Here is a 19,451-nt window from a genome sequence, read left to right as displayed (position 1 = left end):
GCATAAAAGTAAGAAGTAATATTATAAACAAACTTACGTACAGTCGAATATTTCTTACCGCAAACCATTTAACATAGCTAATTATAAATAGCTATTAACATTATTCTAACAAAGCAATTATGAAACAATGTGGTACCGCAGTGTTGCTTGCATTGCGGTAAATTAATGAGCATTTTCTTTAGAAAAGTTCATTTTCGAATACTTTAAATGTTCACAAAAATTCCTTATTGTAATTCCTCTTACGAGATTACCTCTCATCAGAGAATTACAGCTTTACTAATATTATAAAGAGGAAAGTTTGCAAGGAATAGTCTCGGAAACTACTGAACCGATTTATAAAATACTTTCACTGTTGGAAGTTTGCAGTTGGAAATCCTTAGGTGAAGTCAAATTTTCTATAACTATTTAAATTACACGTATCTACCTTTATCGAGCAAATGCGATGCTATTAACTATTAACGATTAAAAAACTATCGCAATTCATTTGTAATTGCCCTTAGCTCTTAATGTATTTTTAATATCAAAGCGTGATTGTAGTTGCTACACAAATTAGTTATCTTAATAACATGTCTCGATGTATGTCAGTATGAACTTTATACATTTTGACATCGCTTATTTAAATGTGTGATTCCCTTCCTTTATATTTTGGAAGCATTATACGGTAAATAGAAATATTCAATAATCTATAAATTAACTGATATCTGATCGTCATCAGCTCACTATACGTCCCGACTGAGGGGCTCGGAGCCTACCATAACTTAGGGGTGATTAGGTCATAGTAGACCACACTGACCCAGTTCGGGTTGACTTCAAACATCTTTGAATGTCTCCTCAATCTGATGTTTGAACAAATATATTTAAAAACTTTTTAAAACTAGAAAAACAGTGGAAACATTAATCACAGTTTATTCTCTTTTTAGCATAAAAGTAAATGTTTTCTCATATTATTATATTTTAATATAATTCTGAAGCAGAATTATAAGACATGTGGCTTGCAGCTATGGATCAATAACAATAAGCGATGCGTCGCCTCAAATCTCCTCGAGAACGTTTATCCTATTACAGTGGGAGGGCAAGAATCAGAGCGAATTCTGTCCACCACCCACGAGACATCCATGTCTACAATTTATATGTATATGACCATTTAAAGTTGCTATGTGGACACGTGCGCTATATTTTATTCTGGTCTTCCAAAGACTTGTAGGTACATTATGAGAGCGATGGTCTGGCAACATATGGTTGTTTGAATTTAAACTATCAGACTGTATGTACCTATGTTTTTTGGAATGAAATAAAGTTCTTTATATAATTCGTACAAATTTTTAATGCGGTATTCAAAAGGTGAACCCACGAAGTGGCAACCCTTAACCCACAATTTTACGTTGTAAGTTAGTGACGTCATCAAGCGCCAAAGGTCCATTACACAGACGCTTGCCGTATTCACAGCTCTCTCACCACTCGGCACGCTCCGGTAACCATGTTAAAACCCTGTTCCACTAGTTACACTATACGCACAAGTTCTATTCGTATAAGTCACTGCCGATGCAGTGTATGTAGTACATACATTGCTCATACAAATAGCAGTAGTAGATAGAGTCGCACGGCAACTCTCACTAGTGGAATGAGGGTCTAACTCAACTAGTTAACGCACACTTAACTCCACGTTCATTAACAACCGTTGCAGGTTATATTGAAATGGCTTTGAAACGACGTATACTTGGTTGGAGTTAGCGTTTTGAATTTTTTAGAAATACGTACATGTTTAAATAATTTAATTTGCGTCACGGTCACGTTTAAATGAATTTAAATGTAGTTAAGTATGTTTTCCTAGTAAAAATAATTAGAAAAGCGACTGAGTTCAAGAAAAAAAAAATATTCAAATATTAAAATTATGTACAGTTTAATTAAGTCGTGTGAGTTTATTCTCGAAAGATTACGTTCTAGCAAATTCGTATGTTATTCGTATAAAAATAAGGTCAGATAATATGTGAACGAACATTTTAACCCGAGAGATAAAATATGTTTAAAGTCATCAAACTAGTTTCATTATGTTTTTAATAAATAATCAAGTATTTTCATATTCTTATAAACTCTTTGACCTACAGCTAGAAACATAACATATAAAATTCTGACAAATTTTTGAGACAAGAACACCATCTTGTTTCCTAAGTCAACGTTATCAAAACATCAATAGTTTTAGATTAAAAAGTTGAACAAAAATTCTACTACCGAAACACTATAAAATACACAGAGATAAATAAGATTTTTTGTAAGTGGAAACAAGACCTTTTAACCCATGTAAAATGATTCCTCATAATATTTTTCTTTGTCTCAGGTACAACGGAGCGCGCTTGCCTGATTACTGGCTCCGTGGATGGCATCATGATGGTGTTGGACTTCATCATGGAGAAGATCAAGGAAAAGCCGGAACTGGTGAAGCCATTCCCAGAAGGTGTAGACACCAAGATGCCTCAGGATAGAGATAAACAGGTTAGTAATGAATAAACTGCTAGAGTTGATGGTTGCAACTGAAAGAGGGAACTCAAGGTCTTACTTGAGATGACTCTTTAGTAAACACTGCATTCAGCCATTGCTACAATATTCATCCATCAGATAACAGTGTGAAGTCTATAATAACAACTGGGAAGGGCTGGCTGGACAACTGGCTTCACTGGCTCCAAACAATTTTAAGATCTACTTACGCTATTTTGTCTAGGGTACTTTATTGCCTTTCTCAAGAGCACATTATTTGAGTTTTTGTTGTGCTATAACCCAATTTTAACTTGTCCTAATTAATCATGTTTCAGTAAGTCACGTGGCTAAGTAAACAACGTGCTAAGTTTAATTTAGAAATGTGATTTCCTAGAGCTTCAATTAACTTGAAGGAACGTGTTGCAATCTCCAATGATTTCATTCCACTTTTGCGTTCCAATTAAATTAAAGTTTCTGATGATGTTTAAAACAACTTGAATCTCGGTACTTTACGTACATTGGTACACTATTGAGTGATGTTTGGTATATTGGTTTTTAATGCGTCAAATTATTTTAATTACATTGTAAAATTACCATAGTCCCTTTATGTTCTGTTATGCGCAGTTTAATTTTAGCGATAGAGCGTCATAACGTCCCAAATGGGGCGTCATCGACACGTGGCCACGTTTATCTAACGTATGGACGGACATGTTAGCCAATACAACATATGCCCCATTTTGTATTGTATTGCACTTGTATTGCGGAACTATTAATTCATTATTATAATAATTGTATTATACAATAAATAATAACCAAACAAATAACCAAAAAAATGGCGAATTCGTATCGTGTTTTTTGGCGCACAATGGCCTGAAACCTCTTTCTGTGCTCGTTTGTTATGATTTCTTTTAGTAAAATTTTCAACTCAACACTTATGATAATAAGAAATCAATTTGTTTAATCATTGATCAATTAAAGATTAAAAAACAATCCCCATATAAAAACGTAGCCGTTGTTATGTTTACACGATAGAAGATACATTGTGTTTATAGGTTTTAGTGCAAGCGACGCAAATTGCCAGTTAAAATGATCATTAAAATATTTTAACGATACGATTTCTACGACCATTTTGGACTGCTTTACGCAACGGAAAAAGGTAATGACGTGCACAAAAGTGGAAATTTCAATTTTGATGGGTTTAATTTATCTGTAAGACGCTACTTTACGTCTTAACGGTCGGATTAAATGTCCTTTTTTACAGAAGATAGCTTTATTAAAGAGGGTAAAGATTCAAATTTTATTAAAGAGAACCTTTCATAAAAATGGTAAGCAAATGTGGTTTTAGTAGATCAATTTAATGACTGATTTTTTTCATACATTTTTTGACTTCTCAGCACTTGGATGTATCGCCAATTGACTTGGCATAGCTGCAAAGATTCCAGAACAGACCAGATCTCGATGGAGTCAAAGGCTTTTTCATAGTCCACAAACGCTATGCACAGAGGCCGATTATACTCTTCGGTCTTCTGTATAATCTGCCGCACTGTATGGAGTCTAAGGTGCCGTATCCCGATCGAAACCCGGCCTGTTCGGGGGGCTGGAATTCGTCGAGCCTTCGCGCAAGACGGTTCGTGATGACTCTCGAAAACAGCTAATAGACGTGGCTTAAGAGTGAAATGGGTCGGTAGTTCTTTAAAATATTAGTGTAACTTTACGAATTACGGCCTAAACTCACCAACGATTAAAGTCTTCCGTTTAATCGACATCTCGGCAGACCTATTCAGAGATGGCGGAAAATCTAGTCGCTTTATTTTGTAATTGGTCCATCAACTCACTATTCGTCTCCAATCAGGGTCTCGGAGCCTATCGTAAGTTAGGAAGTGGAATCTATAGCTTTTGTTGATTACGGAGGAAAAATTACAGAAGCGTTTGTCTGTGAAATAATATGAGCTATTAATCTTTTTATAATTATAATTATGTCGTCACAAAAGAGTAGTTTGGTGTGTGATATAATTTAACTCGTGGCCTGTGGTCCGTATACCTACTGCATTGCGGTACTCGCCATGTTTCATACTGCACGGTCGCTCACTTCCATACGGAGAATTATTTAATTTATTTAAAAGATCGTCCGTTATTAAAATTGTATATTTTTTACCAGCTTGAGCAACGATACGTGAAAAAATTAACATATTAATATCATTTGATATTTCTTTTGTTATATTATAATATAATATACTAGCGGACCCGACAGACGTTGTCCTGTCTACACGTCTTTAATTTGAATAAATTAATATGAAGTTAATATTTGATGAAAATTGTGAATCTAAACCATTCCCAGATCCCCTTGAACACACACAAAAAATTTCATCAAATCGGTCCAGTCGTTTGAGAGGAGTTCAGTGACATACACACTCACAGAAGAATTATATATATAAAGATTATATGATGCTATACGATTTTACTTTTTAAGTTGTTTTTTTTTTTATATTGGACAGGATGAATTATTTTATTAAAAGGCTCTACAAAAAAATTACACAAATGCTGTTTTGTTCCAAACTTTTATTAAAATCCATAAAAATCGAGGAGTAAAATTTTTAAAAAAGCTAGCCAGAACTCTTAAGTAGAAAAGGATTTAATAAAGTCGATTCAGTTGAACCTTCCAGCCAACATTCTTATCTTAGTCTCTTTGTTAAACATTTACACAAAACGTTCCGTTGTCAGAGTTTAGCTTTCATAGCTTTCGGGGGACGCCCGCACCGTTTCTGTGCAAATTACGTCGTTCCGTTTTACGGCTGCAAGTTTGAGAATAATTAAATGTTGTGCTGAAAGTTGACTAGTATGAGAATCATTTATATTCAAATTAAGTTTTTAATTTTATTATCAACTTTTTTTTTAAATGCTAAGGTTGCTGTATTGACAAACATTTAAATAAAGTAAGCATACTTCATATCAATATTGTAAATCCGAATGTTTGGATGGATGTTTGTTTGAAGATATCTCCAGAATGGTAATCGTATCGATGAAATGGCATATGTTCTATATGAAAATAGTGTAAAAGGACACATAGGTTACTAATTTTTTTTTAAACCACGCGGACGGAGTCGCCGTCGACGGCTATGTATTATGATGTTACTAAAATAACATTTCAATCAATTCCGTGACCTCATCGCTGCGCAAACTGAGCCGGCTGAGGAGCACGTGTCATTTGTGCACGCCTATGCACGCTACGGACACCATATAATATACACGTGTTGCGACTGTCCGCTTAATAACTAAAATATTAACAACAACAGTGTTGTTTGATGCTTACTTAAACAGTCTCCTGATGTATATTTGTCTCAACAAATCTACTATCAGATCCTTTAGTAAACATTATGGTTAATTAACGCACGTTAGTCCTATACTGTTAATAAAAAACGCCCTTGGTTTCTGAAACCAGAATATCTGTCAAAACAGAGAGTACAACATATTTTAAACGGTTTTGGTCTCGGAAAGCCACAATAAATGCGGCAGTGAGTTTGAGTCAGTTCTTGAGTTCTTATCGATCAATAGATTCGTAAAGATTCTTTTATTAGAATTTTATGCCAGCTATCTACAATATTATGCCAGTTAAAAATGTTAATATTCCCAGCCGTTGTCCAGAGGGTTAAGTGAAGATAATGGATTTACCGTTTTGCATAATCCCGACACGCCCGTGACGCCTCTTGAACAAAGGGAAATTAAAAAAGGCTTATAAAACTTAAATATATGATATTTAATAACGTTACCGCTTGTGGTTAGAAGTTACCACTTTATTCAAAACTCGTTAGTATACTAACGCCAATGATAATGTACCATCAACGATTTGTTTAATTCCACCAATGCGCGAAATCCAAGAACTCTTGTCTGTAAAAACCTACCATTTCGTCTTTGACTAAAGAAATATTTAAATGAAAATAGTATTACATGAGAAGTTTGTATATATAAGAAGCTGTCTCCCGCGACTCCGTCCGAGTGGTTATATAAAAAAACTTACTTGTGTAGCCCGCGACTCCGTCCGCGTGGATATATAAAAAAACTTACTAGTGTAGCCCACTTATCCATCCATCCACATCACATCTATCTAAACATTCGCATTTATAATATTAGTAAGTTAAATAAAAAGCAGCTCTTCAAGGCATAAATTCGAAAAAAAATGAATAAATAGTATCCTATGTCGGTCTTCTGGGTCTAAGCTACCTCCTCCTCTAATTTTCAGCCATATCGGTAAAGCCGTTCTTGAGTTATAATCTAACAAGACTTTCTTTTATATATATATAGATATAGATTATAGCAAAATAAATTTTAATATAACATATATCATAGCAAAGCATATATGCGATTAGAATTGTATGTTAATATATCTGGTTATCGTCTTGGCCGTGACGATACGATGTCCTGACACCGATGCACCGAGCTTGGCAACAAGCCAAATAAAACTAACAGCAATGTATTAATATTTATGAGGTTTTTACTCTGTACTGTTTTTTTTTAATTAATGATATTTTTCTTGAGAATTTTGCGATTATGTATTAGCTGTCTTGTCATAATTTGTCTTATCTATGCCATTTTCTAAAAGTAGGTTTTACATATTTTCTATCAACTATAGAAGCGTATTTTAGGCCGGATAAGTTTGTCGTACTATAGTTGTTTACCTTACGCAATACTAGATGTGTCCTAGATTTTAGCGTTGGATGCGCATCCCAGTGCAGTTACGTAGCCTAGTGCCGGTGTCGGTGGGGCGAGGGCGCCAAGGTCGCGCGCCAATACCAGCTGCGATTGCAACGCCATCTAGTTACGTGAAACAATTATACTATGGAATTCATATTAAACAATGTATTTACAATTTAATTCCATACGATCTCATTGTTCATGTATTAAAGGATCAGAGAAAGCCGAGTACAATATCTGTTGGCTTAAATAAATAAAACGCTTATTTCGTCAACAATTAAATATATCGTAAAGATCCAGTCAGTCTTAGGTTTGGACTATTGTGTTTTTCATTCATGTTTAACGAACTCACGACTTACACTTTCTTTACAATTTTAAAGAATAGAATATCGAACACTGACAATGAAAAGTCATTATCCGGTCCCGAGGGACAACATAGAGTTAGAAAGAAACCTCTATAAGCAAGAAAAATATCGCCGTCCTATTCACTCTGGCTTATCCATGTTATATTGTATTTAATATCATCATTATCATCATCATCAGCTCACTAAACGTCCCCACCGAGGGGCTCGTAGTTACCCCAGTTAAGTACCCTAAGTTAAGGATGATATTAATATATCAAATGGAACTTGCGATAGAAAATTCCATCGCATACGCTTTGTTAGATGAAACTAGGTTACATTTTTTAAAGAGAATTCATGCATAATAAGCGAGATTCGTAAAGCTAAGAAATATTTCGGTGATTGTAGGTCAACTGTGAATTCAAATACTGACGCTTTCGCTGTAGTTCCCTAGAGGGCGGGCTCGGTGTTCACAAAAGGATTTCTTAACGAGTACACGACGCTCTTTACTTTTCGCCTTTGTGCTAACTACTTGAGATTACCTGAATAGGCCTTCCAGACTTGACCCAATATCGCTAAATTTAAATAACTTATATTTCGTGAATAGGTTTTACGGAATTTTGTATTTAACTATGTAGTAGACCCTGTATTTAGAAATGTATATCGCGTAAAATACGAATAGTAAAGCTGTTTCGTCGTCTGTGTTTATCCAAAGAGAGGTAGGGAAATAAAAGGGTTGACAATCTATACATGTTAATTAAAAAAATTGTTGTCTGTATGTAATATCGATAAAAAAATAAAAATATGCACATGATTTCTTTGTGTATTTAAAAATTTACTTGATCCGGACGGTGGTTGATTCTCGGAGATATTATCAGCTATTTGTTTAATTTCTCCGCTATTTGACTATTGGAAAATCACATTTATGATTGTGCTTTTCTTCCACAGGTTAAGATCTTAGTACCAAACTCGACAGCGGGCATGATAATAGGCAAGGGCGGCAACTACATAAAGCAGATTAAGGAGCAGAGTGGCAGCTACGTCCAGATATCGCAGAAGGCCAAAGAACTCTCTCTACAAGAGAGATGCATTACTGTTGTAGGTAAGAATAACTTGCGAAGTCCAAATATTTAAAGTAACCGTAAATTATCTTGAAGACACATTTTGATTCAACCAATGAAAGGAAATCTTACAAGATATGGACCTCTTTGTCATTTGTATGTCAAATTATTGTAACGGTCTGGCACATAGCTGGACTGGACTGGACTTTTAACCCTTAATTCGATGGTGTCAAGTGTGACGAACAACTAATTAAAAAAAATCTACTGAACTATTATAGTTTAGAGAAAATTACGTATGACTTTACTAAAAAAAAAAACAGTTTTTTTTGCTACAAAAAATTTCGTCAAATTAAAGGTTTTAAATTAATAATAATGTTGCTTAGAGAAAATGTAGCATATTTGATGGGTGAAAGAAATTTTGAAATCCGTTCAGTAATTGTTGATTTTTTTTTTAAATTTACTAATATTTATTTTACCATTCCAACTAAGCTCTATGCTTGTGCTAGGACATGGTTTACGACAATAGTCGAATGGCGGGATTCGAACCCCCGTCCTCGTGATCGGAAATCCGTACCCTTAACCATTAGGCTATTGACGCTTTAGCATTGTATTACTACATTGTATAAATTGACTGAAATAGCACAATTTATACGACTAGGAATATCATTTTACACAATACACTGGAAAGCATTGCAACATTATTGTTTTTTCCGTCCAGTGTAGTGTAATCGAATTCTTGGAATTAATGTGAGACGCTTAATTAATTTATTATTAATATCATAATAAACTTACTATTAGTGGAGTTTTAGAATGTGATATAAATACTAAGGGAACGGTTATGTATCAATTAACCAATTCTTATGTTACTAAAATTTTAATGTGAATGTTTGGATGGATGGATGGACTCCAGAAGGGCTTCATGGATCACGCTGAAATTTGGCATAGATTTAGAACATAGCGTGGAAGAATACATAGGGTATTAATTAAGTTCTTTTTTATTCCGCGCGGACAGAGTCGCGGAAGACAGCTAGTCGCATATAAAGTAACAAAGTGAGGTTAAGTATTTATATGTAACATCAATTGAACAAAATATTTATCAATTTCCAGGCGAAAAAGAGAACAACAAGAAGGCGTGTTTGATGATCCTGCAGAAGGTGGTCGACGACCCCCAATCTGGGTCCTGTCCCAACGTGTCGTACGCTGATGTGGCGGGCCCTGTCGCAAACTACAACCCGACGGGCTCGCCCTACGCCGTACCCACCTCTGAGGTGACCGAGGTGACAGCTTGAACACGCTCATAATACACTTGATAAGGACCCCCCAATCTGTTGTACCGATAACAACTTCAGTTGATTCTAACTCTGATGGTTAAGAGAGGGCAAAATAAGACCTTAATGTGTACAGTATAAAGCTGAAAATTGGTTGATCGAATTGTGGACAAAATTTAACTAAAGTTGGGTGCGATGTCTGTTTCTTAATCTCCATAGAATTGCGACCTCCAATGTATGGAATTTATTATATTACAATGATTGGTTGTAGGATGGATCAAAAGAATTGTCAATGTTTTATTGACGCAGTTTATATTTGACATGTTGGCTTACGTATGGTAATTTTTACTTTTTAGGCTGAATTTCTATGAAACTTATCTGAAAAATTTGTTTACTAAATGATGTTATTGTTTTTTATTCGACTTATTTAGTATAGTAAATTCTTTTTGCAAAGATCATAGCTTCGAGGGAATGTAGGAGATATTTGTGAGCGTGTTCAAGTATACCACTTGCCTCGTTCCGAACTCTCCATCTCTCATACATCATGAACCCCCCCACATCATTTTACATTGTTTTATGTGTCATAAGCGTAAAGCGTGATATCAACTTTGTAGATGACATCATAGATTTACATATTTTAAAAACAAAGGTCGAATTAATCGAATTTAAAAATTTCCATCATTGGCAATAACACTGAAATTAGTAAACATTAGAATTCAAATTTTTACAAAACTGTATTTTATACTGAAAAACAAAAATCTTTGAAAATATTAGGAATTAAGATCACGATATCATGTCCATGTATGGTGTAAAAAAAACAATTTATCGCTATCCATCCACGCCTCATACAACGCTAGCATACTTCTGAATAATTGACGTAGGATCACTGTGTGCAGAACCACGCGCTGGGCGGGTCAGTGGGCGGAGTCGGGGGCGTAGGCTCCGTGGGCTCGGTGCTGGTGAACGGCGCGGCGGGGCTGGGCGCGCTATCGCTGTCCCTCTCGCTCGCACCGCCCGGCACGCCGCCCCCCTCGCCCCTTACTCAGCACACGCTCGATCATATTAAGGTACGATACAACTACAATTTTTCATAAGTTTTTCTTGAAGACATATTTTCTTGCTGTCATCCGGGGATGTGTGATCGGCTCCTAAGAAGACCATTAATGTGTTCAAAAGACTATATAAGTGCAAATTAGATATTTTATATATATCATAAGATGACAAATAAGCAAGCGGCCACCTATAAATCCCCTCCTCCATCAAATTCACTTCCCCTTCACCTCCTTTCCTGCATCTAAAAGTATGGAAAGGGAAAGAGGACTTAGTAACGGGGCGGGCATAATCCATTGCAGGCGGCACTCCGTCAGGCGGGGTACTCTGAGGGCGGTATATCAGAGATAGGCGCAGCACTGTCGCTGCTGGTGAAGCACGGTGTGCTGGGACTGGCGCTGCCGGCCGCGCTGCCGCCCGCGCCGCTCTCCGCCGCGTACTTCCCGCTGCCCGCGCAGGACTCGCCCGCGGTCTTCGGACCTCTCGGACAAGTCGGACTCGGTGAGTTGTACTACGAAGCTTACACCAACTCTATCAACAAATTACGTGCCAATGATGTATGGGCGTTAGGATATCAATATTAAATTGTGATTATTGTATTTTCGATGAGATAAAGTGATATAGTTATATAATAGTTATGTACTTTTAAATTTATTGAAAGTATTATTTATGTATCTTTTGATCGTAAAATGGGGATTTAGTGGATAAGCGATTTTTCGTAAGTAATCAGGGTTCGAAACGATACGGTTAATTAAATCAAAGATTAGAAAAAAATTTATAGCGGAATTTAGGAAATTTAGCGGTAAATCGTTTAGTGTGCTAATCGAGTTAAAATTATTTAAAAGACTAAATGAATGTTTACCAACGTATTCGTAAATGATAAGAATGGACGTTATCTTTATTATTTAGAATAAAAATGTTTATTTCGTAATTTAATATTACGTTTTTATCGACTTTGACAAATTTAGAAAGACATACAAGTGAAATTAGACTAATTCAAAATATATTGAAAAAAGGTATGTAAATTGATTTAATGGTGGTTAATAAGTTTAATGTTTATGAAATTATATCGAAAGTGGTTTTTGATTGTTGTTGTTATAAAAGTCTTCTTCTCGTATCCGGCTCGAAAGACCATTTTCATAAAGTACCAACATTTAACAAAAACTATGACTTTTCATCGAATTCATTACCAATTATTACGAATCACATTGTCCAGGTCTTATAGAACTTATGTTAGAACTATAAAAGACATTCACATATAAATCAGCTATGATCCGGCTCAAAGGTTCAGCTCATAGACTTGAACCGTTGAGCTACCGTTCAAAAACTAAATTGGCAGCTTGATGTGAACGACCAATCATGCGTTCCCGTTTCGCGGCTTGCGAATTGAAATAAAAATATCTTATACTACCCGGTGACTTGCAGCTCTTATCTCGAAACGTAAATCATAACTCTATGCTATAAATTGAACTAAGTTGCGAACCGATTCGCTGATAAACATGAATCGTGGAGTGATTTACAGGTCATCAATATTTTAATTACCCATACTTACGTGTGTGTAAAAATCCAAGAGGTTAATCCAATTATTAGTAATAAAGTAGAATATCCAGCTTTAAAGTAATCCCGAGAACAAAGTAAATCATGGTCACTGTAAACAAATTAACAATAGACACATCCATCATAGACTTGACCTTGTGACCGACTAACACTACGTCAAGGCTTCATATATATCGCGATCTAAAATCAACTTTATTGCATTGTGATATATATCTTTTTCTATATAAACATATAACCTTGTCTGTTGTGAACTAAGCCCGGGCTCTAATTGTGTGCATTTATATAAAAGGTCGCACGTTTTGTTTTACTTGTCAAGGGAATTTGAACTTTATACTATGTAGGTTTGTTACTATAATAGCTCGTTTTGCAGTTGATTGGATATGCATATTTTATTACTAGAGAAATAATCGATTATCCTTGTATCTTGTAACACATGAAGTTTTTTTTTATTTATTTTATAATGTTCTGTAGGGATTTTATAAAAAAATTCTATGGTTTTTCGTCTCAAATTTATAAAATGCATATTTACGTTCAAAATACTTCTTTCATTAATTACATGATGAAAACGACATCTTAGTAATAATATCTTTTCTTTCCACTAGAACATTTTATAGGCAATTGCATAATTTTACAATAAACGTCTTATGTTATCTATAATCATAAATAAAAATGAACATTTCTTGCCATTTTAATTTAAGTAAATCGCCAAAAATGATTTTTTTTTTAAATCTGTAAATAAACAGATTTACAGCATATAGAATAATTTTAATTTTAATTTTAGGATATTAATAATATATTATTGTTATTTTTAGATGTTAATAATTATTTTATGTAATTTTAAATGTATGTTTTAAAATGAAAACGATGTGAAGTCACACCACGCTCTCAAAGTCGGTTTTACGCACAAAATTCAAAATTAGTTAGTCTTCTTAGTGCTTTTCACATCAAAACTCTTTTGGATCATTGGCTGACTATTAACACCATTCTTGACTCTAAAGTTTTTCTGCTTTACCTTTTTTTTGTATCTTTTTTAATACCTAATTGATATTTGATAGCGTTTCATTTCAAGAATTTAAAAAGGTCAATAAATTATTTTATTTGATAAGTTATTTTGTGTGTAATGGAACGCTGTCATTTTTTTTTATAATTCAAATGTTTAAAAGCATAAAAACATATCGACGAAAAACAATTATTGTTCAATTTACTTATGATATATGAAATCATTAAAGATAAGAAAATTGTAAAATATTTTTAAGCGCATGCAAGTTCGTTGACCTTTAAGTTATATTTACTGTAAGAATTTTATAAAAAAAATCATTTAACAAAACAAATGTATAAACATTAAATGTCAAAGTTCATATTTTCCATGTGTCTGAATTAATTTAGAGGAAAATTTGATATGTATAATTTTATATTATAAGTTTTCATTGTTACATTTTAAACAAGTAATTGTTATTCGTCTCCACAGTTTCTATGGCATGCAATTGAATTGTGTATTGTATTGCTGATTTTATTTAACACAATTGGCTTTTTTGATTGGTTTATTTTGAATTTGAATGTAATAGTGGCGTATCTAAATTTCAAATCAGCTTTAACCATTTCATCCTATCGGCAATACACTTAACATTGTATTTAGGTTATGTGTCAGAATATATAAAGGTAATTTCTTTTTTTTTTTAATGCAAAAGCATTCAAACCATTCTGCCAAAGATTTTTTTTATAATAATTCTTACCGGCCAGTCACTTTTTTTCTTTTTAATCCATTCTAACTTATGATTATACTAGCTGTCATCCGCGACTCCGTCCGCGTGAATGAAATAAATATTAGTGTTCCTCCAGACTATGTTTCTATGCCAAATTTCATCGAGATCCGTTCAGCCGTTCTGAAGATGCCTTTAAACAAACATCCATCCATCTATCCATCCATCCAAACATCCGACTTTATAATATTAGTAGGATTATTAAGATTTGTTGTAAAAAAAGAAAATGTATTTATTCTTATCTTTAAAAAATGTTCTCGTAATTTACATTTTGACCTCAAATGTATTCTGACACATCTACCTATAATGCAAATTAATATAGAAAGAGCAATTTCACAGAAATATGAAGAAAATGTTGATATAACTTATTTATTTGAAATTTCTTATTGGATATTCTTAAAGTATTATATACTAGTGTTCATCCAATAGATAAAAAAAAAACTAGGACAAAAGGATAATTCTATACATATAGATCGTAATACTTTACGTGTTTCCGATAATTCGATTTTCAAACTAAGTGACTATAACTTTTAACTTTTTATTTTTCTTTAATTGTTTTTCATAAAATATTTAAGTTACTTCAACATTCAAGTTACTGTTTCTTTTTTTTTGGAATATTATTTAAGTTGAATACAAGTTGCTCTTTCGTTGTTCCGTCTCTTTGGTCCGCAAGTCCGCTACACAGCGCCGCCGCGACAACCTCTGCATCTCATTGGGCTATGTTTCTATCAAAATTTCATCATCTCCAGTGCACACGTCACTTACAAAGCCGCGACCTGGGTCATGCTCTTGGACGATTCTATTGGTATCTCTTTTCGAATATATGATTCGGTCTTAGAAAAAGAGAATCAATTGTTCTTAGAAGCACTTATTTTAACAGTCGAGAAAAATGAAAAATATTTTTTTAAATATTAATATGTTTATTGATTCTTTGTCTCGTATTTGATCAGGTCTGGTCTAAAAGATAATAAATTCGTTGAAACACTTCGTAAAGTTACTTTGTAAGTAACGATTATGAATTTTATATTTTTTAAAAGTAGTCGAGAAAGGTAAGGTTTCGTCCGGGCACGTGCAAAAGCATAACCCTTTATAAAGTCGGGCAGGCAGACGGGCAGTCAGTCGTGCAGTCGGGCAGCCGGCGCGCTGTGCGGTTGCGGGCAGCGCGCTAACTCGTCTCACTCTGTCCGCAACAGCGCGAAACGTTCTAATGTAAGTGTCAGCACCTCGCGCCGCACCACTAAACCCCCGGCCGTGACGAGCGTGTCGTGACGCGACGTGACGTGACGCGGCGTGACGTGACGCAGCGTGACGCGACGTGACGTGACGCGGCGTGACTAGCGTGACGTCCGCAGGCGGCGCGCGCGGCGGCTCGTTAGAGCGTTTCGCGGAGGTTGCATTCGAGGCGCTTCGCCCCCCAGCGGTGGCGCCGATCTCGCTGTCGGCCGGCGTGAGCGGGGTGGGCGGGGTGGGGGGCTTCCCCTCGGCCTCGCTGCTGCCGCTCTCCAAGAGCCCCACGCCGGCCGACGCGGGCGCCAAGGACTCCAAGAATGTCGAGATCGCCGAGGTTATCGTCGGCGCCATACTTGGTGAGTTGACAACACACAAACTCAGTGATTTTTATAGCTGTGAATTATTTTTGATAAAAGCAATTAATAAAATTAATAAACATTTCAAGAACATTCTTCTCTTTCGCAATAAAAGAGTGTAGAAAACAATTAATTTAGGTTTTGTTTGGTTGTTACTGAACGTAATATAAATAATAAATGTTTTTGTATAAAGATTGTTTTTTGTCGATTTCAGGGCCCGGTGGGAGAAGCCTCGTCGAGATCCAACAGATGTCGGGTGCGAACATCCAGATCTCCAAGAAGGGTACGTTCGCGCCCGGCACTCGCAACCGCATCGTGACCATCACCGGCACGCAGACCGCCATCAGCAACGCGCAGTACCTCATCGAGCAGAAGATCCAGGAGGAGGAGTTGAAGCGGACACGTCACAACGCCATCTCCGGACTCATGCAGTAGACCCGACAAGACATACCTGCGCGCGGCAACCATGTATGCGTATTTAAATTAAGGACACGAGTTCGCACTCTCGAGTCGATGTATTACTTTTTGTTAATGGTCAAAATCAGGACAGGGGTTCTTTTGGTTAATATTTTAAAGGCGCACGTATACTTTGTTGCCGCGAGCCGGGTCAATCGGAACACTGCCTACTCGTCACATCGACGACAGTTCGTTACAAAATTCGTTGTTGCATCGTAGATTCTAGTTGTTTCTAGTCATACGCCGGTGGTGTTACGCCGTCGCGACGGCTAGGGAGTTATCCAGCATAGAGGAGTGGCGCGAGTTACCTGAGCGTAGTTGTAATTTTACCTTGTTTTTTTTTCGTTTCGTATTCGTTTCGGAGGGTAGTCGCAGTAGTCGATGCGGCGCGCGTGGCGCACGTCTGTCGCGTCTCGCAGCTGGTGCAATAATGAGCCGGGGTCGTGCAATGTCCAGCGCCGCGCTCTCGCCCCGCGCCCCTCGCCCCGCATCGGCCCATAGTCATATTTACAATAAATAAATAAATAGATTTATCTATATTCATTTAACGCATATATAATATTCGTGTTGAACATTTTATTGCAGTATGTTTGTTTTTGTCGTGATGACAAGCGATGGTTTGAGAGCCGCTTAGCGACTCACGTTGTTAAGATGTTGTATAATTAATGTGTACGATTGTGATATCTCCTATCACGGAAAATTCCTATTCCATTAAATTTTTATTTTTGTATATTATTCACCAATTTTCGGTTGCGTTTGTTTGATTTCATTGTAAATGTTACCATTGTTAAGTTATTTAATTTTTTTTTATGTTCATGATATGTCGTTATATCGACGTATTGCAAAATTAAATTTATTAAATATATGAATTTGTTTAGAAATGCTCGTACGCCTTAGTTGAACGCAAGTTAATCAGTAAATGGGAATTTAGGAACCAAATAATTATCGTAACCAAAGCTGGTAATTTTAATTTTTTGACAAATGAATAATTTAAAAAAAAACAACAGATGACATATTTTATTTAATATAATATGGTTGGCATAATATTTTTATTTTTATTTTTGACATTATCTTTTGAATGTATTAAGAGAGTTTTTATTTCATTCCTAATTTCTCGCGATGATAGATCTTTATTTTTTTATACATTTATAATTTTTTTTCTTTCGTTAATTCTTTTAAGAAAGTTCATTTGTTGTCGGTCTAAATTTGTCTTTAACTCGTAAGTACAATTTAAATATAACAAGATATGCGTGTCCATATAGTAGAGAGGTATATTTTAAAAGTTTTAATGCAGATTTCTATATATTATTCAAGATGACAATATGATATATAACAAATATTCTTATTTACAGTTACTTACTAATTAAAACATATTTTATTGCGCCATTGTTGTAATGCAAGCCTTTTTTTTTCTTCACCGTAGAATGATAATAAATCTGTGATTGTTTTCGACATTGTCAAGGTACATCGTGTCAGTTGTTCCGAGGCCATTGTTCTGGTCAGTCCGCTGGGTAGTTTTAATTGTTTTACCTCTGAAGTGCCATCTAACTATTGCTGAGTTTAGTCTCGTATTTTTTGGTCCTTCGTTATCCGGTAACGCCATTTTGGCGCAGAAACTTTCAAATTAAACAGATTAAGTACATTTTGATATTCCTATGCGGTACATACTTATTTCATTAAACAATGAAGTACAAATTGAACACATAATAAATATTTGAACCGGCTTAAAATAGATGTTAGGTTATAAGATGAGGAATTGAGAGCTGTTTGTCAGTTTAGCGGTGAGATCCGGCCGCCATAACAAATGGTCAAGCCGACGCTAACTGGTCGTTACCTGCGTGTTATTTAGATAACGTCACGCAACGTAGATGCATTAACGTAGCTAGTATATAGTATATTCAATCTTTTTGGAATAAAAAAAAATGTGTAAAATAGGTTTAATGCTATTCCACCACTCTGGTGTTTTTTCGACTATTTCATCTATGTCTGTGTATTTTTTTGGGGGTAGTTACAGATATCGTATCGTGTCAATTAAAACGTGGTATGACATGCTCGCGACTGTGACGTCATACAAGATGGCGGAAATGGTGGCGCCACACTCGCGTAGATACCTATGCGGTCACAAAATTAATATGTTTGCTACGTTAGTGTGGCGACATCATTTAATTGGGTTATTAAGCGATAGATTTAAAATTGGGAAGATAAAAAGCGGTCGCAAGCGTGAAAGCAGTGCGTTTAGCGGAGGCTACCCGGCTGTCGGGGGCATGTCGATTATAAGCTCAATTTTATTGAAATAAAAAAATCTCGAGTAGTAATCGGTACGTGTAAGGTGAATACGTCAATTATTGGAAACTGTTTTTGTGTTTAGCTATCCGACTCCTTACCCTTGCCACTTCTATCTTCTATTATCTTCGTGTATCCGTTTTGTTTGGTTTTAATAATTCTATTTGCTATCTTTAAAAAAAAGACAAATTTTATCAATACTAATTACATTTTCCTTTAAACGAATGAATTATTTTTAAGTAACATATTACCATACTAAAGTTACCGTTATATTTGACAGTTAATTGTTAGTCGTATACTCTGGTTAGTTGTAACTTCCGATCCTTTACTCTACTTTGTCCTCTTGCCTCGTTTTTGAACTGTTCTTTACAATGTTGCCGTCTTCGTCGAGACATTCCGAGCTAGTGGCGATGCCAACCACGTCGTGTCTTACCGCATACTCTTTGTCTAATAGATGTAAGCCATAGACAAGAGTTTGAGATATTTTTAATTTATCGTTGTTCATCATAGATTATATTTTAAACCACAGATAACTTTTAGCGTCTCGCTAGCGTTTGTTAGAAAAAAAACACTGTAAAGAACATTTCCATTACGTAATAGTTATTCGATGAAATTCTAGTTAGTTGTTTTTAATTGTTATAAAGATACATTGGGTATATATAGACAATTAAAACTGAAGAAAATAAAATGTTAAAAAGTTGTTATACCGAAGTTGTTACAATATTTGAGAGTATATAATTATCGTCGATACAAATTAATGAATTTTCTTAGTAAATTAACATTATCTGAGTAATAGTTATGGTTTAATGACGTGTGGAATGATAATAAATAGATGATTTGTCGTCCCGGACGTTACGCGACTATACTGTTCTGTGATACTGACAAGTATGCTACGTAGCACGTCGGTCCGGCCTACTCTGTGTCCCGG

General features: G+C 35.4%; 1 protein-coding gene across 9 annotated transcripts in view; it reads left to right on the top strand.

The window, feature by feature from the left end:
- The window catches only part of pasilla (RNA-binding protein Nova-1-like protein passilla), a 49,130-nt gene extending 31,868 nt beyond the window's left edge, over nt 1–17,262 (top strand). For 4 of the 9 annotated variants that reach the window (XM_013315115.1, XM_013315123.1, XM_013315122.1 and 1 more), the window contains 7 exons: nt 2,336–2,490; nt 8,451–8,604; nt 9,671–9,840; nt 10,713–10,898; nt 11,184–11,382; nt 15,551–15,784; nt 15,999–17,262. In XM_013315115.1, coding sequence (XP_013170569.1) covers nt 2,336–2,490; nt 8,451–8,604; nt 9,671–9,840; nt 10,713–10,898; nt 11,184–11,382; nt 15,551–15,784; nt 15,999–16,219 — 1,319 coding nt within the window. In that variant the 3' untranslated portion in view covers nt 16,220–17,262. The remainder of the gene's footprint in view (nt 1–2,335; nt 2,491–8,450; nt 8,605–9,670; nt 9,841–10,712; nt 10,899–11,183; nt 11,383–15,550; nt 15,785–15,998) is intronic. The other 5 variants (XM_013315120.1, XM_013315117.1, XM_013315116.1 and 2 more) reach the window with 4 other exon arrangements.
- Nucleotides 17,263–19,451: the final 2,189 nt, after the last annotated feature.

Source organism: Papilio xuthus, unplaced genomic scaffold (genome assembly GCF_000836235.2).
Source record: "Papilio xuthus unplaced genomic scaffold, Pxut_1.1 DF826961.1, whole genome shotgun sequence".
Taxonomy (NCBI): domain Eukaryota; kingdom Metazoa; phylum Arthropoda; class Insecta; order Lepidoptera; family Papilionidae; genus Papilio; species Papilio xuthus.
The sequence above is the reverse complement of the archived record's forward strand: the minus strand, read 5'-3'. Positions and strand labels throughout refer to the sequence as shown.